Here is an 18,029-nt window from a genome sequence, read left to right on the forward strand (position 1 = left end):
CCTTCCAACTGTCATGCCCTGACACTTCCCCAGGTGGGTGCGCCTGGTCTCTCTTTAGTGGGTGGCCCAGGCTGGGGCTCCAGCAAGTGGGGAGGGGGGTTCTGGGCAGGGAGCTGCTGTCAGCTGTCTAAATAAACAGCAGAAAACAGAGCTGCCTGGCTCACTTCTTGGGGATGTGTGTTGGGGAGAGTGGGACTCTAGCTTGTTCCTGGCAGGGAGGAGTCACCAAGAGGGCCACACCCTGGGGCTGACAGGAGGAGCCCTTTTGTGGCCCCGCCCCGCCTCCCACCTGCTGGCTGCCGGTGCCCGTGCACACCAGCCTTCTCTGGTGGCCTCTCCGACAACCCAAGGACTGTCCCCACTCACAGCCACAGTCTGTGCAGCTTTTATTTCAATCAGGAAGTAATCAAATCTATATACAGTCTAAAAACAGTAGAAAAGGTGAGTAAAAAGGCCCACAGTCCCATCTGGGGTGGGGATGGAGGGTGGGCCGGGCGAGCATCGTACCTGGCACCCAGAGAGAGGGGCTGGGCACTGTCCTGGCAACGACGATCACAAGGCCAAGCAGAAGGAGGCTCGCCGGGCGGGGAGGGCACTGCCTGGCCAGGTGAGCCTGTCTGCCTGTCCCCACAGGGCAGGCAGGGACCCCCCCCCCCAGACCCCTCCTATGGCCAGCCTGGTTGGGACCGGCCTGGGAGGCCGCAGAGGAAGCCAAGACGGGCCTGCACTCTGTTAGCATGTCCAAACCTGCAGAGGAAGGGCTCTGTTTCAGGTGCCCCTTTAGCCACGCTGCCTTACCACCACCTGCCATGCACACTTGCCCTCCAGTGCCCCCTGCCCAGGGCCTCTAGCTCCTCCGCCCCTGCCCCCTGCTGCAGGTGCACAGCCCCCCGGGAAGCCCTGACCTTCACAGTGCTGTCCACAGCGCCTGAGAAGAGCCGGCCCCGGGACACAGCTAGCGCAGTCACACTGCCCTGGTGACGCAGCAGCGTCTGCGTGCAGATCATGTTGTCCATACTCCAGACCTGGGGGCACACGGAGTGTAAGCGCCCAGCCAGACCAGCCGCCCGCCCGCAGCCTCCCACCGGCGCTAGGCCAGCACACACCCTGAGAGACCGGTCATAGGACGCGCTGAAGACTTTGGTCTGGTCTGGCGTTGAGATGACTGCCAGGGCATACACGGTGCCAACATGGCCCGTTAGGGTCCGCACCTGCTCCTTGGACTCGATGTCCCACACCTGACGGAGTGGCCCAGGCAGGTCAGAGCCACAGATGGGGGAGGACAGGGGCCCAGAGGGAGGCCCGGCCCTAGTCGCCCGCCTTACATGGATGAGGTTCTCATAGGTGCCACAGACGATGTGGTGATTCGTCACAGCAATAGAGTAGACGCTGCCGCCAGATGTCTGCAGGACATGGATGCAGTCGAGGGTCCGGATGTCCCAGATCTATGGACAAGCTCAGGCCACTTGGTCCCAGGCCGGGCACCTCACCCCCAGGGCCTCGGAGGCTTTGGACACTGTGAGCAGCCCACCCGTCCCCTTAGGAAGCGTGTGAGGGTCTCTCTGCCCCAGCAGTGAGGGGGCAGTGGAGGCGGGGTCCCCCCGGAGCAGGCCTGGGCGGTGACGGAGGGGTCTCCCCACAGGAACCCCCCGCCCCGGGCCTACCTTGATTGTCTGGTAGGAGCCGCTGTACAGGTAGCTCTGGGCGGCCACCAGGGCCCGGACCCAGTGGTTGAGACCTGTGAGCTCCTTCTTCAGCTTCAGTTCAGTGCCCACGATGTCCCAGACCTGTGAGGATGGCCATGAGCATGGGCTTGGGGGCACGTAGCCGGCACCTTGATGCCCCCCTGCCCCGTGTACACACAGTGCCGCGCCTGACCTTGATGGCCTTCAGGGAGCCGCTGAAGAGCATGTTGTGTGAGGAAACCAGCGTGCACACCGGGTTGTCATGGGCCCGGATCGTGTTCACCTTCTGCAAGTTCTGGATGTCCCACACCTGGCAGGAAGGAGGACAGAAAGCCTCAGGCCCCAGCAGGGCAGCACGCCCGGGGTGCCCAGAGCCCGCGTGCCCGCTGCAGCCCCACTCACGATGATGGTGCAGTCCGCCGAGCCGCTGTACAGCTTGCACCTGGGGGGCGGGGCCACGGGGTCAGGGCAGCAGATGCCGCTGGGCTGGGCCGGGCCGAGGGGCAGCAGCCAGAGGACCCGGCAGCTCAGGCCGGCGCCAGGGCCACTTCTGCCCCCTTGAGCCCTCGGTGTTCCTGTCCCAGCAAGGGAACCTTGGGAGTGGAAGTCCAGCCCCCACCCCCTGCCTGGCAAGCGTCCAACAGTGAGCCAGGAGATAATGACCCCCTTCAGCGCTGTTGGCCGTCAGCCGCTGCTTCCTGGGAACGAGCGTCTCTCTCTCCGTCTCTCACGCTCATGCCCACGAAGTAAAGCCTCATGACATGAGACAGGAGGGAAGGTCTAGAAGGGGCTACCCTGGGGGTGAGGGAGTAGCGGGACCGGCGACTCGGTGGTCCTCTCCCTGAGCTGTGCCCAGGGCTCTGGCTACAGGCCAGCGAGGTGCCCGAGGCACCCCAGGGCCGCAGCTACACGTCGAGAACGGTACATCTTCAGAGCAGGAGGGCCCGTGTGCCTCCACCTGGCCATCCAGCCCTACTCGAGGGTGAGGGTGCCCCACATGATGGGCACACACGGCCATCTGAGGACACACGTGGCCGCACAGGCTTGAGCCCCTGGCCCACGGGATCTCCTGTGCCTGGCCCGGCGTGGGCACCGTGGCCAGGGAGGTGCACGTGTGCACACTCACCCTTGGATGCACAGAGCCAGCACGATGCCGTCATGGCCCTCCAACGTCTTCTGACACTTGTAGGTGGTGCACGTGTCCCACACCTGCAGAGACCAGGGCCGCGTGGGTCCCCGCAGGGCCAGCTCAATGCCGGGGCAGCAGGGTGGGAGTGGGGCTGGAAGGTGAGCCACCTGCAGGCAGGCCAGGGCTGGCAGAGGTTGGCAGGCGTGCCCACCCCCGAGGCAAGACCCCACTCACCTTGATGGTCTTGTCAGAGGAGCCGCTGAAGAGCAGGTCCCCCATGGAGTAGACACAGAGACACCAGACTGGGCCCTGGTGGCCCACGAAGGTTCCTTTGCACTTGAAGATCTGCTGCGGGTCATAGGCTGCAGACACAGGGGGAGCTGGTGAGGGCCTGGCGGCACTCAGGGGCAGTGGTGGGGGCAGCACCAGGCCCGTACTCACATCCTAGGATGCCCATGTTCAGCCGCGCGTTGATGTGGGACAGCTCATCCTGCCAAGGCCAAGAGCAGAGGGCCCGCTGGGTGTGGCTCCGGGCCCCCCGCCCCCAGACCGGGCTGGGCCGGGACAGCACAGGTGCAGCAGCAGCCTTCCCCGGCAGATCCCTAACTCCGAGTGCGGCCAAGCCTCCTGCAGGGGCCCAAGCTGAGGGGCAGTCCTGTGCCCCCCTCCGCCCGCCCCGCCCCCTGCACTTGGCCCCCATCTGCTGCTCACGTTCAACATGGATGCATCCCTCCGGAACTCCATGAGGTCCTCGCTGAGCTTGCTCTGGTTTTCGTCTAGGACATCTGAGTGGCCAGGAAGACGGCGTCAGGGACCAGGAACAGGGGCTGCAACCCTGCCTCTCTGGGGCATGCCCTCACCGAACTTGAGCTCCAGGCTCTTCTCCAGCTGGTCAATCTTCTCTGAGAGCTTGCCCAGCATGGAGCGCAGGAAGGCGATCTCCTGGTCCTTCTGGGCCAGCGCCACGTGCATCTCGTGGAAGCGGTCGTCTGTCTGCTGCAGGAACTCCTTCAGGCCCTCAAAGCGGCACGTCTCCAGGTGCGTCTCATAGGTGTCCTGGTTCCCGATGAAGGTGCACCTGGAGGGACAGGACAGTCGCCCTGCCCACCTGCTCATCTCCTTGCCTGGCAGGGCCCTTTCCCCAGCCCCGCTAGCCCCAGGATCTCTCTCGAGTCCCACTTTTCTGCCACGATCCTCCCCACGCCTGCGGCCCGCCCATCCGTCCTGCCACCGCTCAGCATCTAGCAGGCCACTTTATAAGGAAATCTCGTCACTTTGCTCCTGCTCAAAGCTCCTCAAGGGCTCTCCCACAGCCGTTGCCAGCCTCCCAGTCCCGCTTCTTCTCGGGCCCGCCACACCTTGGCTCTCCCCTCCACCCGTGTTGGCCCCCACACTGCTCCTTGGTTCACACGCACACATGCATGAGTCCTCAGGGCCCACCGTCCCTGACCCCCCGGCTCCCCAACCGCTCCGAGCCCTCTGCGCTCCTGGAGGGCTCAGGTCTCTCCTTCGCGGCACCTGTACCTCAGTTTGTATTACACAGCTGGTGGTGTGGCTCCCGCTAGGGTCCGTCTCCCTGGGGACCCTGGCTGTGTCCCCAGCGCTCAGCACACAAGCGGATCTCAACAGAGGTTTGCTGAAGGAGGGACTGTGAATGCCAGCCCAGCCGCCACCGCCCCCGCCCTCCTGCCTGCCCACCACCGGCCCGGGGCAGCCCCCGCACGCCCGCCCCCGCCCACTCACCCGTACTTGGAGTGGGGACACTTGATGTGCTCGCACTCCTTCAGGTGGGCCTCCAGGTTCATCTTGAGGAGAGGCGGGCAGCTGGGGTTGTTAGGACATCGTACAGGCCTGTAGTCACAGCTGCTCTCGTGGTCCCTTGGGGGGGGGGGCAGGGCACTGCGGGCTGAGTCCCCAGAGGCACCGGGTCTCAGTGCCCCTGGGGGATGAAGAGTGGGGGACGAGGGGGGCACTTACTTGCGAGCACTAAGCTTGATGGTGAAGGGGCACCCTCGGGGGTCCACCTCAAAGACGGGGGGCTTCCCACCCCCTGCCGCCCGGCAGCCATGCCTGCAGTGGATGAAGAGCTCCCCGATCTGCTCGGCCACCGCAATGTTGTTCACCACCACCGTCAGCTTGGCGTGGTCCACGGGGCACTTCTCTGCAGGGGAGGACAGGCTGACCCCACGGTCCACCTGGCGACCCCCCGCCCTGGCAACTCTGCTCAAAGCGTTGTGGCCGGGCTGTGCTGGGGTGGGAGACTGAGTCCTGGTGTGGCAGGCTTGGAACATGCTCGGTGGATCCCCCTGGGTGGATCCCCCCATCTACCTGCCCCGCTGAGGTGCCTGAAACAGGAGGGGTGCACAGCTGGGCCACCAAGAGTGACCACTGGGTGTAGGAGGTGATGGAGCCTCTCAGCTGACTTAGGAGTCTGGGATGGGGTGGAGGGAGCTGGGAACAGAGCACGGAGAGGAACCAGCCCTGGGCCCAGGCGCCAAGGCCTGGGACAGTGAGGTGGGCAGCCGTGACAGCGAGGGCAGCTCTTGCCAGAGACAGCAGCTGCAGAGCCCCGGGGCCCCTGAGCTGTGGGTCTCACGGCTCTGCCCATCAAGGTGTGGAGCCCAGCCTGCACACACCCGGGGCTGCTGCTGGGGCAAGACTAGAGAGAAGCCAGCACGTACCAGGGGCACCATCGGTGCTGGGCATGGGCTAGGACCTCCCTGGAGGGACCCCCCACAAGCTGGGTAATGAGGTGGCCAGGCCTGGGTCTGGGAGGGCCTTACCTGACTTTAGGGCACATCTTCGACAAAACGTGTGCTGTGGAGACAATGGGTGGGCTTGCAGCATGGCCACGGAATTGCACCCCCCCACCCGTGTCCCCTGCAGGGCCAAGGCTCTGCACCAAAGGGGCCGGCAGCCCGCCTGGCCCCGTGAGGGTGCACAGGTCGGAAGGGCCGGGCAGGGTGGCCCGGGGCGGCCTTACCCCACACGTGGTGATCACGGGGTCCTTGAACACACTGCAGCAAAGCTGACAACACAGCTTCACCGAGGGCTGCTCGGCAAATACCAGCGGCTCCTAGAACCGGGCAGGGCGGGCTGAGAGTGGGGCCTGGGGGCACAGACGCAGGCGGGGAAGGAACCTCAGCTGCGGTGGGGCCCAAGAAGGGCCTGCTGAGGCCTGGGGCTGGACCTGAGCTTGAGGGGCCTGGGCCGTCGGCGCATCCTGTCCACCTGCGATGGGGACCGGGGACCCCCCATGGGCTCTTCCCTCACTTCCCAAAGCCGGTGCTGGGGAGCCCCTGGGCCGAGATGTGGGAAGAGCATGCCTGGGGGACTAGGCCGCATCACCCCCTCCCACCAGGCCCAGGGGGAAGGTGCCGCCGCAGCTGCCATGTCACGGGGGGGCCACCCTGCCGTGGCGGACACACCTACCGGTTCCTCCTCCTCCTCAGGCAGCGAGAACGTGGAGCGCAGGGACATGCTGGACTCCGAGTGCAAGGAGCGGACGGAGATGGCCGAGTCGGAGCGGCGTGGCGTGCTGATGGGGGGCTGCGGTGAACGGGGGCAGGCAGCCCGTCAGCCAGGGGGGAGGGCAGGGCCCCCCCCAGCCCTAGCGGGCGCTCCCTTGCCCCACAAGGCCACCGCGTGTGCCCTGGGAGCCGGTGCGGTGCCCAGGCCCCAGCCTGCCCAGCGGTCCCGGCCCTGTTGCTGGGCCACCCGCGCACATCTGCCAACTTTCTTTGTGTAAATGGAGAGACTTCCTGCTATTCAATTCCAGGAGGACACGCTCGCCTGGCCTGCTTCCTGCTTCCCGTGAGGGAGTGTGGGCTGCACACGGGGCGCCTCCATCAGCCAGTCCTGGGCCGGCCTCAACGCCCGGACGGCTAGAGGAAGGGACGGCTGGCGGAGGCTTCAGGGCTCCGGGTCCCCTGGGGCTTGGCTGCCCATCAGGCTTCCCTGGACGGGGATGCTGGGCCAGGCCAAAGAGGCTCCCGGGGAAGGCAGGGACGCCCCACTGAACCCTGGCCGAGATGCTGAGAGCAGGAGGGAGGGCCATGGGGGCCTGCCTCTGCCTGAGCCGCTGAGGGGGAGGATCTGGGTGGGGCCCCGGGTGGGGGTGCTGTTCCCCCCTCCCTTCTTGACCTAGAATCCCCAACGGAGATGCTGTAAGAGCCACTGCTCCTCATGCTCCTCCTCTTGCACCCAGAAGCCTCCTGCCTCCACACACAGCCCATGGGCCCAGCCGCCCCTGTCCCAACCTCTGTGCGAGGCTGGGGGAAAAAATCCCCTCCCCCCAGCCATGGGTGTCAGAGGTCATGGAGACTGAGGCAGGTGCAGCCAGAGGGAGCGGGGCGCAACGTATCTGCTCCCTGCTTCAAGAAGGCCTAGTGCGGCCTTCAGTTAACTAAGTAACTAAGATAGCTAAAATGTTTAAATAACTAAAAACCCCATGTTTCTTCGTGTTAAATAGGAAACCAAGGCCCGGCAGCCCAGCATGTGAAGACTTGGGTCCTGCGGGGCTGGGAGGGCAGGAGAACCAGCTGGAGTCAGCCAGGCACACGCCGGCCGGATCTCGCGGAGGGAAGGCAGAAAGCACAGGAAAGGTGAGCGGCAGGAGGGCCCAAGGCAGCCCCTGGCCCAGGGCCCCGACAGGCAGAGAACAGCCACAGTAACCCTGGCCACACGGCCTGGGCACTGACGGCCAGCCCCGACGCTGCCACGACCCCCTTCCTCACTCTGCAGTGCCCAAGGCAGGAAGCTCTCTGGCTCTCCCACAGGCTTCTCGTGCCCGGCTCGGGCCACCCAGCCTCCAGTCACCTGCTCAGGCCTCCTACCTCCACCCGGCAGCCCACCCACTCATCCTCTACTCAACAGCAGAGGCAGCGTTAAAAACGCAACTCTGATCTCGTTCCCCGCATGACCGAAACTTCTCTGGGTCCCATGGCTCCAGCTTGTGGGCCTTGCACCCCCAAGCCCAGCTGCCCTCTCTAGCCACCTCTCCCATGCAGTCCAGCCATGGGTGCTGAGGCCTTAGGGTGTCCAGACACACCAGCCCTCAGCCTCCCCAGCCCACTACACCCTGCAGACCTTGGCTCGGGGCATGCCTCGCAGCTGAGCCTCCCGCTTCAGCTACTCCTGGGACCTGGGCCTCGGGAAGGAGGACATGGCAGGAGGCTGTGGGGAGAGGTGGTCACGGCACAGACCTACCATGCTGTCCTCCTCATCCCGCGGTGAGTAGGCGAGGGTGCTGGAGGAGGACGGCGTCCTGCGGTGCTGTTTGTATGTGCTGGTCCCATCAGCTGCCAAGAGAAGAGGGTTGGGACGCCCTGAGTGTGGGCCACGGGGGCATGCCTGGCCCATCATGGCGGAAGGTGGGCCCCCTGGGCAGATGGGCCCAGCAGGGGCTGGGCCTGACATGGGGTTAGTCCTCTCCAGGTTTCCTTGCTCCCACCCACTCCCACGGCCTTCTTCTTGATCTGAGGGCCACTGGGCCGGGGCTGGGCTCATGGGCAGCTGGGAAGCCCGTGCCGCCAGCAGGGACCTGAGCAGGGCAAGGGCAGGAGCGTGAGCTGGCCCGAGCCCCCAGCTGGAGCCCCAGTGGCCCAGGAAGGGAGCAGCCCCCAACAGTTGCAGTCCCCAGGCAGGCTGAAGGGAGGATGGAGGGCTCTTCCCTGTGCCCGGTGGAGGCACGAGGCCGACACCTGAGTGATTATACTGGAGGCGGCTTGCTTGGAGCTCGTCTTCTTGGCCCTCAAGGAAACCCTGCCTGGGGCAGGGGAGGGGGGGGCTCTGACGGCCTTACACAGGAGGAAACGGAGGGACAGAGAGTCCTGAGGCCCCTTGGCTGGTATGTGGTGGGGACTGGGAGACAGCCCACTGTTTGGGTCCACCCATCTTCCACCTGCTCCCGTGGCCAGACCTGGAACCAGCCTCGGGCCTTCTCAGCCCCCTCCACAGGTGTTGGTCAGGGGTCCATGTGGGAGCCAGAGAACCTCCCTCACAGGCCCTGCAGGCGGTAGCCTCAGGCCCCAACCAAACCCAGACGTCACTAGCAGCCCCGAAGACTGGGTTCATGATTCAGGCTTTGAGCAGCTGCCCTGGGATTGGGCCTCTGTTTCTCTATCTGTAACGTGAGGGGCCAGGTGAGGCAATTGTTCACGCCCAGCTCTGACCCATCCCCACCACGGAGCGGGTGGCAGGGGGGGCGAGAGTGGGACAGACTGCCGTCGCGCCCGACCGGGACGCTGGGGGAACCAGGACAGGGAGCTCACAGCTCCTGATGGGGGCAGAGGCGTTCAGGAGGGCGCCCTGGGTGCTGGGATGAACGGGGACCGTTCATTTTCTTTTCCTCAGAAGAGAACGTGTAAGAAGAAAAAAGGGCTCTTTCAGAGCGCGGGGCTGGGTCCCCCAGTGTGAGCATGCGTGCCACCCCACTGGAGGGAGCCCTGGGGAAGCTGAGAAACTAGCCACACAGCGAGGAACAGCAAACCGAACAGCAGAAGCGCACACTCCGACCCGAGCCCCCCGCCCTGACAAGAGGGGCCACAGCCTCTTGGGTGCCCTCTCTGGCTAGCTCCTGAGGCCCTCCGCAAACACACGGCCCAGCAGCGGGACCCGGCTAGAGAAAGGACCCCGTGAGTACTTCTCATCACCCACCGTGCCCCATGTGCTCCCCAGTCCCGGCCTTTCGGGCCCTGCTAGGAGCCCGGGGTGGGGATGAGCCAGGGCTCACGAGAACAAGGGGAAGGACGGGTGGGGGTGCCGGGAAGTCAGGGCAGCCCTCCCCAGAGTGGGAAGGGGCAAGGCCCTGAGGAGGGGCGGGGGGGGTGGTGGCAGGGTGGAAGAGGAGCAGGGAGTGGGAATCCCGCCCACTCCCCAACACTAGCGCCCCACTCCCGCCCCACCAGGAAGTGCCCCGCAGACCCTGGCATGAAGGGGGGGCGCCCAGATTCTGCCGAGCCCAGGCTGGCCCAGGGCTTGCAGGCTCACCTTTCGTGATGGTGGTGACGGCCGAAAAGGCAGGCCCAAAGGTCGTTTCCATTCTGGTCTGGAGAGAGAACGCACGAAACTTGGCACTGACCCCCGGAGAGGGTGAGGACACACATGGGAGCACGCACGGACACGCTCTCCCGCCGACGTGCCCACATGCACGCGTGCGTACCCAGGGACACACCACCAATATACACGGCACAGCCCTCCCGCAGGCCCTCCAGGTGAGGAGAGGACTACGCTGGAAGCTCCGCCGAGGGGGCCCTCCAGCAGGGGGCCCACACCCATAAGGCCCTCCTTACCCCAGCTGCGACGTCTGGGGTGGGAAGGTTGGTAGGCCCCCCGGAGAAGCGGTTGTAGCGGGCGTTCTTGCCCGAGCTCATGCTCTAGAGAGGCATCTAGGGTCCTCGGGCCGCATCTCCTGCGGGGGAGTACAAAGGATGGCTTTAAAGATGGTGGCCCTGGCCCCTGTCAGGTGGCCTGCTCTGGCTAGTCCATGACGGGCACACTGTGGTGGCAGGGAGGCTGACAAGGGCAGATCCACAGGGGCAAAGTCCCTTCCCCTCCCTCCCGTCCCAGGTGTGCACAGGCCCTCAAGGGAGGGAGGAGGCCCTGGGTGCAGCGGGCACTCGGCTTTACCTTCCTTCAAGGCCTAGCCTTCTAGAAAAGCCACCAACTCCACCCCAGGGGTGGAGAGCCCCCATGGTGCTCTGTGTGATCCTCTGGGTCTGAGGGCAAGTGTTCTGGGGGCCAAGGCTGGGCCATGGTGTGGCACACAGGATGGGATCAAGCTGTATGCCCGCCTCCTGCCAGGGTAGGTGCAGTCGGGCCCTGGACAGCCCCAGTCTGCAAGATGGAAGGACACTGGCCACGCCCCAGAGAACCTGTCAGAGACACACCTGGGGCCTAACACTCAGAGGCTCATCACACAGCTAAAGCCATTTTCAGGCAGGGGGAGGAGATGAGAGCCCTGACTTCTGACCTTGTGCAGGTCACCTACTCTGGAAACAGGGGACACCCTCTCACTGCCCAGCTGTTGACTCGGGACTCGCGGGCTGAGGTGGCAGGGAGAAGGCACAGTGGGAATCATCCTGGGCCTCCAAGAACCGCCCCTCATACACCCAGAGAGGGGCCTGGCTGGGCCCCAGGAGCGCTGGCTATTAGAAGGCACCAGCCAGCTGACCAGATCACGGATAGCCTGGGGTGAGCTGCTCCATTGCCAGGGCAGCGCCCACCTTCCCAGGGGCCCTCCCAGGGTCAGGGTCTCCTGCTATGGCCCTGAGTCAGCTATAGCCACAAGGCCCCAGCTTGGAGCCAGGCTCCCCCCGAGGAGGAAGCCACATACCCAGAATTGCTGCCACCTGGCACGCATGAGCTCTCTACCCCGGAAGACCCCTGAGCAGCCCCCTGGGATGCCACACCACGGGCTCATCAGCCGCCGCCCAGCCCAGCCATCAGAACCAGCGTCAGCAACTCCTGAGGAGGCCCCTGGTCCTGCTCCTCTGGGGCGGGAGGGGGCGTGGCAGGCCGGGGCCCACCCTGCAGTTTGAGGGCCCCGCTGAGCTGAGAAGCGCCCCCGGTGGAAGGGCTGCTGAGCCTCCCACCCCGTGGGAGTAGGCAAGAGACGCGCTCTGCCCCTACCCGGTATGTGTACAGCACGCGGCTGGCTCCAGCACCTTCTCCATTGGCCCCCGTGACCTGGCACAACTGGCCACGTCTGCCTCACACACACACCAGAGCTACTCAGTGGTCCTCCAAGCCAACCTGCAGGTCCACAGGGAGGAGGCTGGCTCTCAAGCCTTGTGTCCCCACACTGTGCTCCTGAGCTGTCACACACACACCCCCATCTCCTCTCTCGTCCACCTGCTCCTTCAAATGTCACCTGCAATGCCATTCTCCCGGTCTTCTGGCCTCAGGCCTCTATGGGGTGGCTCTCAGCTCCTGAGCTGGCATGGCCACAAAGTACGGCCCCCTCGTGCTCAGAGTGCCCTATGGGTCCGGCTAAATAGGGGGACCCAAGAGGTCGGCCAAAGCCTCCCCCTCCTGCCCACCCACCCCTGCTGTGACTCAAGGGACTTGGCTGTGTGTCCCAGACCAGGCTGTCCAGTGGCTTTTCCTCTTGGGGGGGTGAGGCAGGGGCTCCTGGGAGTGGCCAGTATCAGGCCCTTGGACAGAGATGTGAATACGGTGTGTCCAGGAGCCCCACCTCCAGCCCCGCTGCTGTCTCCATGCTAAGTAGGAAATCTTGGGGACCACCCTGCTCAGATGAAGGCCACCCTGGCCAGGGTGAGGTCCAGACAGCTCGAACGGAGGAGCTCTAGGGCTCAGCTCTCAGGAAGCCCAAGGTTGGCTCCAGCCTCAGCACCACTGTGCGTGCTGGGAGGAGGGTGGGGGTGGGTCACGCGGGGGTGGCTGGCCCACACTGACCTGGATTTTACAATCCATCTGCTCCCTCTGCTGCAAGCTCCCAAGGCCCAGAGGCCCGCTGCTGGCTCCAGGCAGCCGGGACCCCAACAGGGACTCCCCCCGGGGCTGCGGCCAGCCCGCCAGGCCCCGTGGGGCCTGTGTGCGTGTTGCTGCAGTCTGAGAGAGCGGGCGTCTGGCTCTCCCTCCCTCCGAAGTGAAGTAAACAGAAAGGCACGCAGGACTAGCAGGGCAACATGCAAATCGGCTGGAAAGTCCCCTGACGGCCAATAGCGGCCCTGGCGGCAGACACACAGGCCTGGCCTAGCCAGAGAGCAAAGCTGAGCAAAGAAGGAGGGAGGGAAGTGCTTCCCCGTTTACATGGGGTGGCATGCGGCCCCAGCCAGGGAGCTGGGGGCGGGGGGGGGGAGGGGGGACCCAGGCTGCAGGCCACCGCCCCCCCTAAATGTGTGCCCCTGAACACAAGGATCAGATCCTACCCTAAGCATCGTGGAATTGAGCAAGATGCATCGAGCCTTCAGCCCCGCTCCCTAGGGGCTGCATTTTGCAAGAGTCTTCTCTGGCATCCTTCAGCTCTGCAGGCCCAAACCCCGGAAACACAACAGCACAGCTCCTCACCCCCCTGGCCGGGCCCAGCTGTGCTGGGGGGGTGTGCCCCAGCCCCCGAGGGGGTAGGCCTCCTCACCACTCCACCACCGCCTGGCGGACCAGGGAGCTGTCAACTAGACAACTGGACTCTCCCAGACTGGGAAACGCTGCGGGCTCAGCCTGCCAGGCACAGCTGGGGTGGGAGGAGGGCGAGATAGGACATCCCCACAGCTCCGCTCCCCCCCTTCCCCCCCTTCCCAGCCAAGTCCCCACCCTGCCTGTTCCAGGTGGCTCAGCAGAGCCCACGGGACGTGTGGATTCTCTCTCTTAAAGACTGAAGGCCCCAGGTCCTGGTGGAGATGGGTCTGCCTGCCTCAGGTAAGGCTGGTGGGGGAGTGGTGCCCAAGGGCGCTCAGGGTCGGTGCAGAAGCAGCCCCCCTGCAACCCCTTGCTTGAGCCTAGGGTCAAGGCCCAGGGATCTCTGTCCACCCACGTCCATGTCCAAAGGACTTCTGGGGCCCTGGGGTACACTCATTGCCCAGGGAAGAACGAGAGATCCACCTATCATGCCCCAGCCCCTGGACTTTACCCCCAGCTCCTCTTTGGGAAAGCCCTCCCCAGCCCCCTTCTCTGGGCAGCTTGCACCAGAGGGCAGGCCAGCTCTCTGGGGAACCCCTCCCCAGCCCATCCCCTGGACGGAGGCCAATAGCATCTGCTAAGCCCTCACCCTTGGGAATGTGGGACCCAGGCCCCCCAGTTTGGTCCGTGCGGCTCGCAGCCAGTGGAGTGGGCAGTGCACGCTGTAAATGCTGGAATCGGGGTAGTGGGGTGGCCGGAAACAGGTCCCACTAGGGCCAAGCCCCGCCTTGAGGCAGCTCCTCCAGCGCCCCAGGGAGTGGGCGTGGTGGGGTCTCCTGAAAAGCAAGTGTGGAGCCAGAGAGGGGGTAGGCGTGCCCTGAGAACCCCATCAGGCCACACATCTGGTGGTGACTGCTCCAGGGGGGAGCACTGGTGGCTCAGGAGACCTCAGCCCTGCCTGGCACAGAGCCGTGGGTGGCCGGCTGGACTACAGCCAGAGCTCCAGGCCCAGCCCCTCATATCACCCACGGACCACCCAGCCCCTGGGTGAGCCCCTGCCCAGGGCCCCCTGGCCAAGCCGAAGCTGAGCTACCAAATCCTATAGAAACAAGCCGGTTGCCATTATCAAAGCCCCATACACTTCCTCCAGCTGCTCCCTGATGTCCCCTTAGTATGTCTTTTCCATCCCAAACAGGCAGGGTATGATGTCAGGGATCCCCTCAGCACCTCAGTAGACCCTGGTTTGAGGCCTGCTCGGCCTCCCTTCCCTCCCAGCACGCAGCCTGGGCCTCTGCCCTCACCCGCCATCCTTGTCTCTGTACCCACAGTCCTAATCCACAGTGGCCTCAAGGTTGCTGGACTGGACACCTGCTGTGGCCTCCTCTCCCAGGGCTCTGTGTCCTTACACCTCCCAGCTAGCCTCTCACCTTGCCTATCCAGGTCCAGCACCCACAGGCCCCTCTGCTGGAGGGAGAGCATCCCTCCTGCTCCACCAGCCTGGCTTTAACCTCCATTCAGCAAGGGGAATGCCTTTGCCTCCCCACCTGCCCCTTGGGGCCAGACTCATTTCCTAGCTTTCTCTCCCGTACAGTGGATGGCCACGTATGAGCTGCAGACTCAGCCTAGGGGACGCTCCTCTCTATGACTCCTGGAGAGCTTCCTGGAGGAAGGGGCTGGGCAGATCCAGAGCAGGGAGAGAGCATTCTGGGGAAAGGTATTTGTCCTCCTATCTCAGCACCTGGCTGCAGGGGCCACTGTTACCTTTCACCAGACAGCCTGGGACATGCTTCCCATCTGTGCCGCTGCTGCCAGAGTTGGGCCAGACCCTGAGTTGGAGGGAGGGTGTGGGCAGGTAAAAGTGGCCCCTATAACCAGCTAAATTCCCCTGGCCCTGCCCTGGGCCGCCCCCCACCCATAAATCTAAGCTTGCGGGGACAGGTCCTGGGCCTCTGCCCGAGAACCAGGTGGCAGTGCCTCAGGCCCAGGCTACAGCTCCAGTCCGCCCTGGCTGTTTTTCATCATGCCCCGTGTGGTTTCTGTCTCCCTGCCTTCCTCTTTCTGGCTTCCCTACAGAAGCTGGGGAGTGTATACAAAGTCACAGGCCAGAGCCTGGCCTGGACATGCACCAGCCCATGCCACTGTCCACCCCATGCCCTTACAGCCGGTGCTGCGGCACCCCCATTCCTTCTGCCTGGGTGCTCTTGGGGTTGGTCCACCCCCCCAGCTGGACTTCCAGCCAAGTACCAGGGGGCAGCCAAGTACCAGGTCTGCTAGTGACATTAGCACCAGCCCCCAGGGCCCATTTCCCCCTTCATCTGCCCCACCTGACTCCATGCTCCTCCAGGGAGCAACCGAATGCCTTCTGCTGAAGGGCCAGAGCAGAGCACAGAGGACGCTGCGGGGCATCTGTTGGAAGTGGAGGGGTTGGCAGGCCCCTCTACCAGGGTTCCTCCTGCATAAGCCAGCCAGAGGGCCGGGTGAAGTCCTAAGTGCCCACCCAACAACAGGAAGGTCAGGCCAGTGGGGACTCAGGTTCAGGAGCAAGTTATGTCCTGCTGACACTTCCCAAGGCTAGACACATGCTGGCCCTTCATATATATGCTTACGCTGACCCCTCCAAGTGTCCTTTATGGAGATGGAACAGCATAACGGTCAAGGCCATGAGTGCTGGACTCAGACCTCAGTTCAAATCCCGCCTCTGCCGCATAACAGCTGTGCGAATTTGGACAAGCTTCTCAACCTCCTGGACCTTCGATTTCTCACCCGTGAAAGGGAGCGGACATGCCCCCATCTGACAGGAACTGTGAGAGATGGCTCTCGAGGCAAGAATCAAGGCTCTACCGGTAGCAGGCCGTCTCTGAGATCGGAAAATGGAGCTGAGAAGCTATCCCAGCACCCACAGCCTGCAAGAGGCCACACTGGGGTCAACCGAAGCCCCGTTCCTCTCACTTCCTCTGTTCTGCTGGCAAATCGAGGAGCCCACCATGCACTGAAGCCAGCCCCAGATCAAGCCGAGCCAGGGGGGTGGGGGGGTGCAGCCAAACCACAGCGCCCAGGCTGCCTGAGGCCACCCAGCCAGCGCAGGCCCTTCAGCCACACCTCTCCCATTTCCCAAACTGTGCGTTCCTGATCCTGCGGCCAGGTTCACACCCACTGCAGGCCAGTCCCCATGCTGGATGGAGAGAGGGCTCTTGCGGACGGCCAAACGTTGAGTCTGACCCGGAGAAGCTGCAGGGCCCAGGAGGAGAGGCAGACAGAGGCTCGGGAGTACTAGTGAGCCCTATTCAACCTGCCAAAGGCACTTTTCTGTGGGTTCTTGTCCCAGCTAAGTCAACACTTCAGACCCTGATCTGTTCCATTCATTTCCAGAAATACTGTGACACACAGCCACAGCACGGGTTACTCCACAGGGACCCCTCCTTCTCAGCCGGTTACCTCCCTCATCCAGGCTGCCCATACCCCTGCTTCTCCTGAGACAGAGGTTCTGGCTTCCAGGGAATAGTGCAGTGATACCCTGTAGGAACCATAAGCCACAGGGACTGGGGATTCCATGGAGAAAGGGGAATGCCCAGAGCAGCTCAAGTAGAGATTTACGACAGGTAGTGTCTGCTACACAGGCCTTCAGGGAAGGGGTGTGGGAAGGGAGAGGCCCAAAGAGAAGGAATGAGGAAGAGAGAGGCCCCATGCTTGGCAAAGGCCAGGGGGTGGGCAGCCCCCAGGAGAGGAGCACTGTGTGTGCATGGGGAGGGGTCTGTGGGATGGGGAGAAGGGTGGACACTCGGTCTGGGCAGCCCAGAGCTCTAAGAAAGGGAGGCAGTAAAGTAGGGTGGAATCTCTGGCCTTCCTCTCTACCCCTGTCCTGCCAAAGCAGGGTTAGATCCAGCACAAGTGCAGACTCAGCCCCAGCTGAATGCCCCGGCCTGGTTCAAGACAACCAGAGCCTCATCTCCCACTCACTCTCCTCTACACACAGGCCAGCCTCCTCACTCTCTCCTGCTTCCTCACTGAACCCCAGTCCTTCCTCCACACATAACCAGGGGCTCTTCACTAGGCTTCAATCTGATGCTGGCTCTCCTGTGTACAATTCCTGCCACCCTGCACCCTGGGCTGGCCTCCCGGACTTGCCTCTCACCCCTCTGCCAGCCCTCACTGGCACCCCAAGCCATTTCTCCCGCGGGGCCTTTGCACATCTTGCTCCCTCTGCCAGGCATGCTCTTCCAGCAACTTCCCAAGACAGGCTGCTTGCTGGAGGCACCTCCCCCCTCACCAAGCCACTCAGGAGCGCCCAGCACTGCTTCTCAGCGTCCTGTTTCATAGCACCCATCACAACATCTCAGGATTTTGTGTGTACTGTCAATCGCTCCCTGCTCTGGATCACCGGCTCTCAACCGGGGGGGGGGGGGGGGGGGAAGCGGGGGGAGGGCAGGATTTTGTCCCCCAGGAGACGTTTGGGAATGTCTGGAGGCATTTTGGGTTATCACGAAGGGGGTGGGGGAGGTTACTGGTATCTAGTGGGTGGAGACCAAGGATGCAGCTCAACGTCCACCAAAGCACAGCAGAGAATGCTCGGCGAGAGGTGTCAATAGCGGCGGGGTTGAGAAAAGCTGCAGGAGAGGAAGAGCCCACGAGAACTGGGTCCCCGGCGGCGCTCCATGCACGCAGGAAGGAGAAATGAATAAGGAAGGGGAGAATGGAGCTACCGAGCGAGTGATGGACAGACGCGGAGACCCCGGCCCGCGTCAGCCCCGCCCCCCAGGCCCGATCCCTCCGCGGACCCCGACGCGCCCACCGCGCGGCCCCGAGGGGCGAGCCCCGGGCCGCGCGCGCCGCGCGGACACTCACCCGCCCGCGGCCGCCCGAGAGCGGCAGCGCCACCCTCCCGCTTCATCGTGCCCCCGCGGCCGCCGGCCGGGAAAGGGACAGGAAGCGCGAGCCGGAAGTGCTCATGCGCTACGCCCGCCGGGACTTGTAGTTCTTGGACTCTCAATGCCCGGCCAGCTGCCTCACGCGCTGCTCCTCAGAAACTACGACTTCCGGTGGCTTCGACGTCGCGGGGCGGGATTGGCAGCTTTAGAATCACTCTATGTTGCAGGTCGGAGTCTGATTGGTTATGTGCCGCTGTCGCTCAGGGTGAC

General features: G+C 64.1%; 1 protein-coding gene across 3 annotated transcripts; it reads right to left on the reverse strand.

Moving 5' to 3' along the window:
• Window positions 1-369: 369 nt before the first annotated feature.
• On the reverse strand, window positions 370-17,870 carry TRAF7 (TNF receptor associated factor 7). Of its 3 annotated transcripts, XM_073899665.1 has the most exons (23): window positions 17,737-17,777; window positions 12,708-12,803; window positions 12,232-12,531; window positions 10,107-10,225; window positions 9,805-9,862; window positions 8,023-8,114; window positions 6,247-6,363; window positions 5,798-5,890; window positions 5,598-5,631; window positions 4,792-4,975; window positions 4,558-4,692; window positions 3,675-3,892; window positions 3,526-3,599; window positions 3,256-3,304; window positions 3,049-3,176; window positions 2,812-2,894; window positions 2,088-2,127; window positions 1,879-1,995; window positions 1,665-1,787; window positions 1,326-1,445; window positions 1,107-1,238; window positions 906-1,025; window positions 370-747 (listed from the first exon to the last, which is right to left on the reverse strand). In XM_073899665.1, the coding sequence occupies exons 4-23, from the start codon at window positions 10,185-10,187 to the stop codon at window positions 733-735; spliced, it is 2,013 nt and encodes a 670-aa protein (XP_073755766.1). In that variant the 5' UTR covers window positions 10,188-10,225; window positions 12,232-12,531; window positions 12,708-12,803; window positions 17,737-17,777; the 3' UTR covers window positions 370-732. The 3 variants fall into 3 exon arrangements, with proteins under 3 accessions (XP_073755766.1, XP_025733005.1, XP_025733002.1); XM_025877220.2 differs by lacking the exons at window positions 12,232-12,531; window positions 12,708-12,803 and having other exon boundaries at window positions 4,564-4,692; window positions 17,737-17,870; XM_025877217.2 differs by lacking the exons at window positions 12,232-12,531; window positions 12,708-12,803 and having other exon boundaries at window positions 17,737-17,870.
• Window positions 17,871-18,029: the final 159 nt, after the last annotated feature.

This window comes from Callorhinus ursinus, unplaced genomic scaffold, assembly GCF_003265705.2.
Source record: "Callorhinus ursinus isolate GAN/ISIS: 27379988/994484 unplaced genomic scaffold, GSC_fseal_2.0 scaffold13, whole genome shotgun sequence".
In the NCBI taxonomy this organism is placed as follows: Eukaryota; Metazoa; Chordata; class Mammalia; order Carnivora; family Otariidae; genus Callorhinus; species Callorhinus ursinus.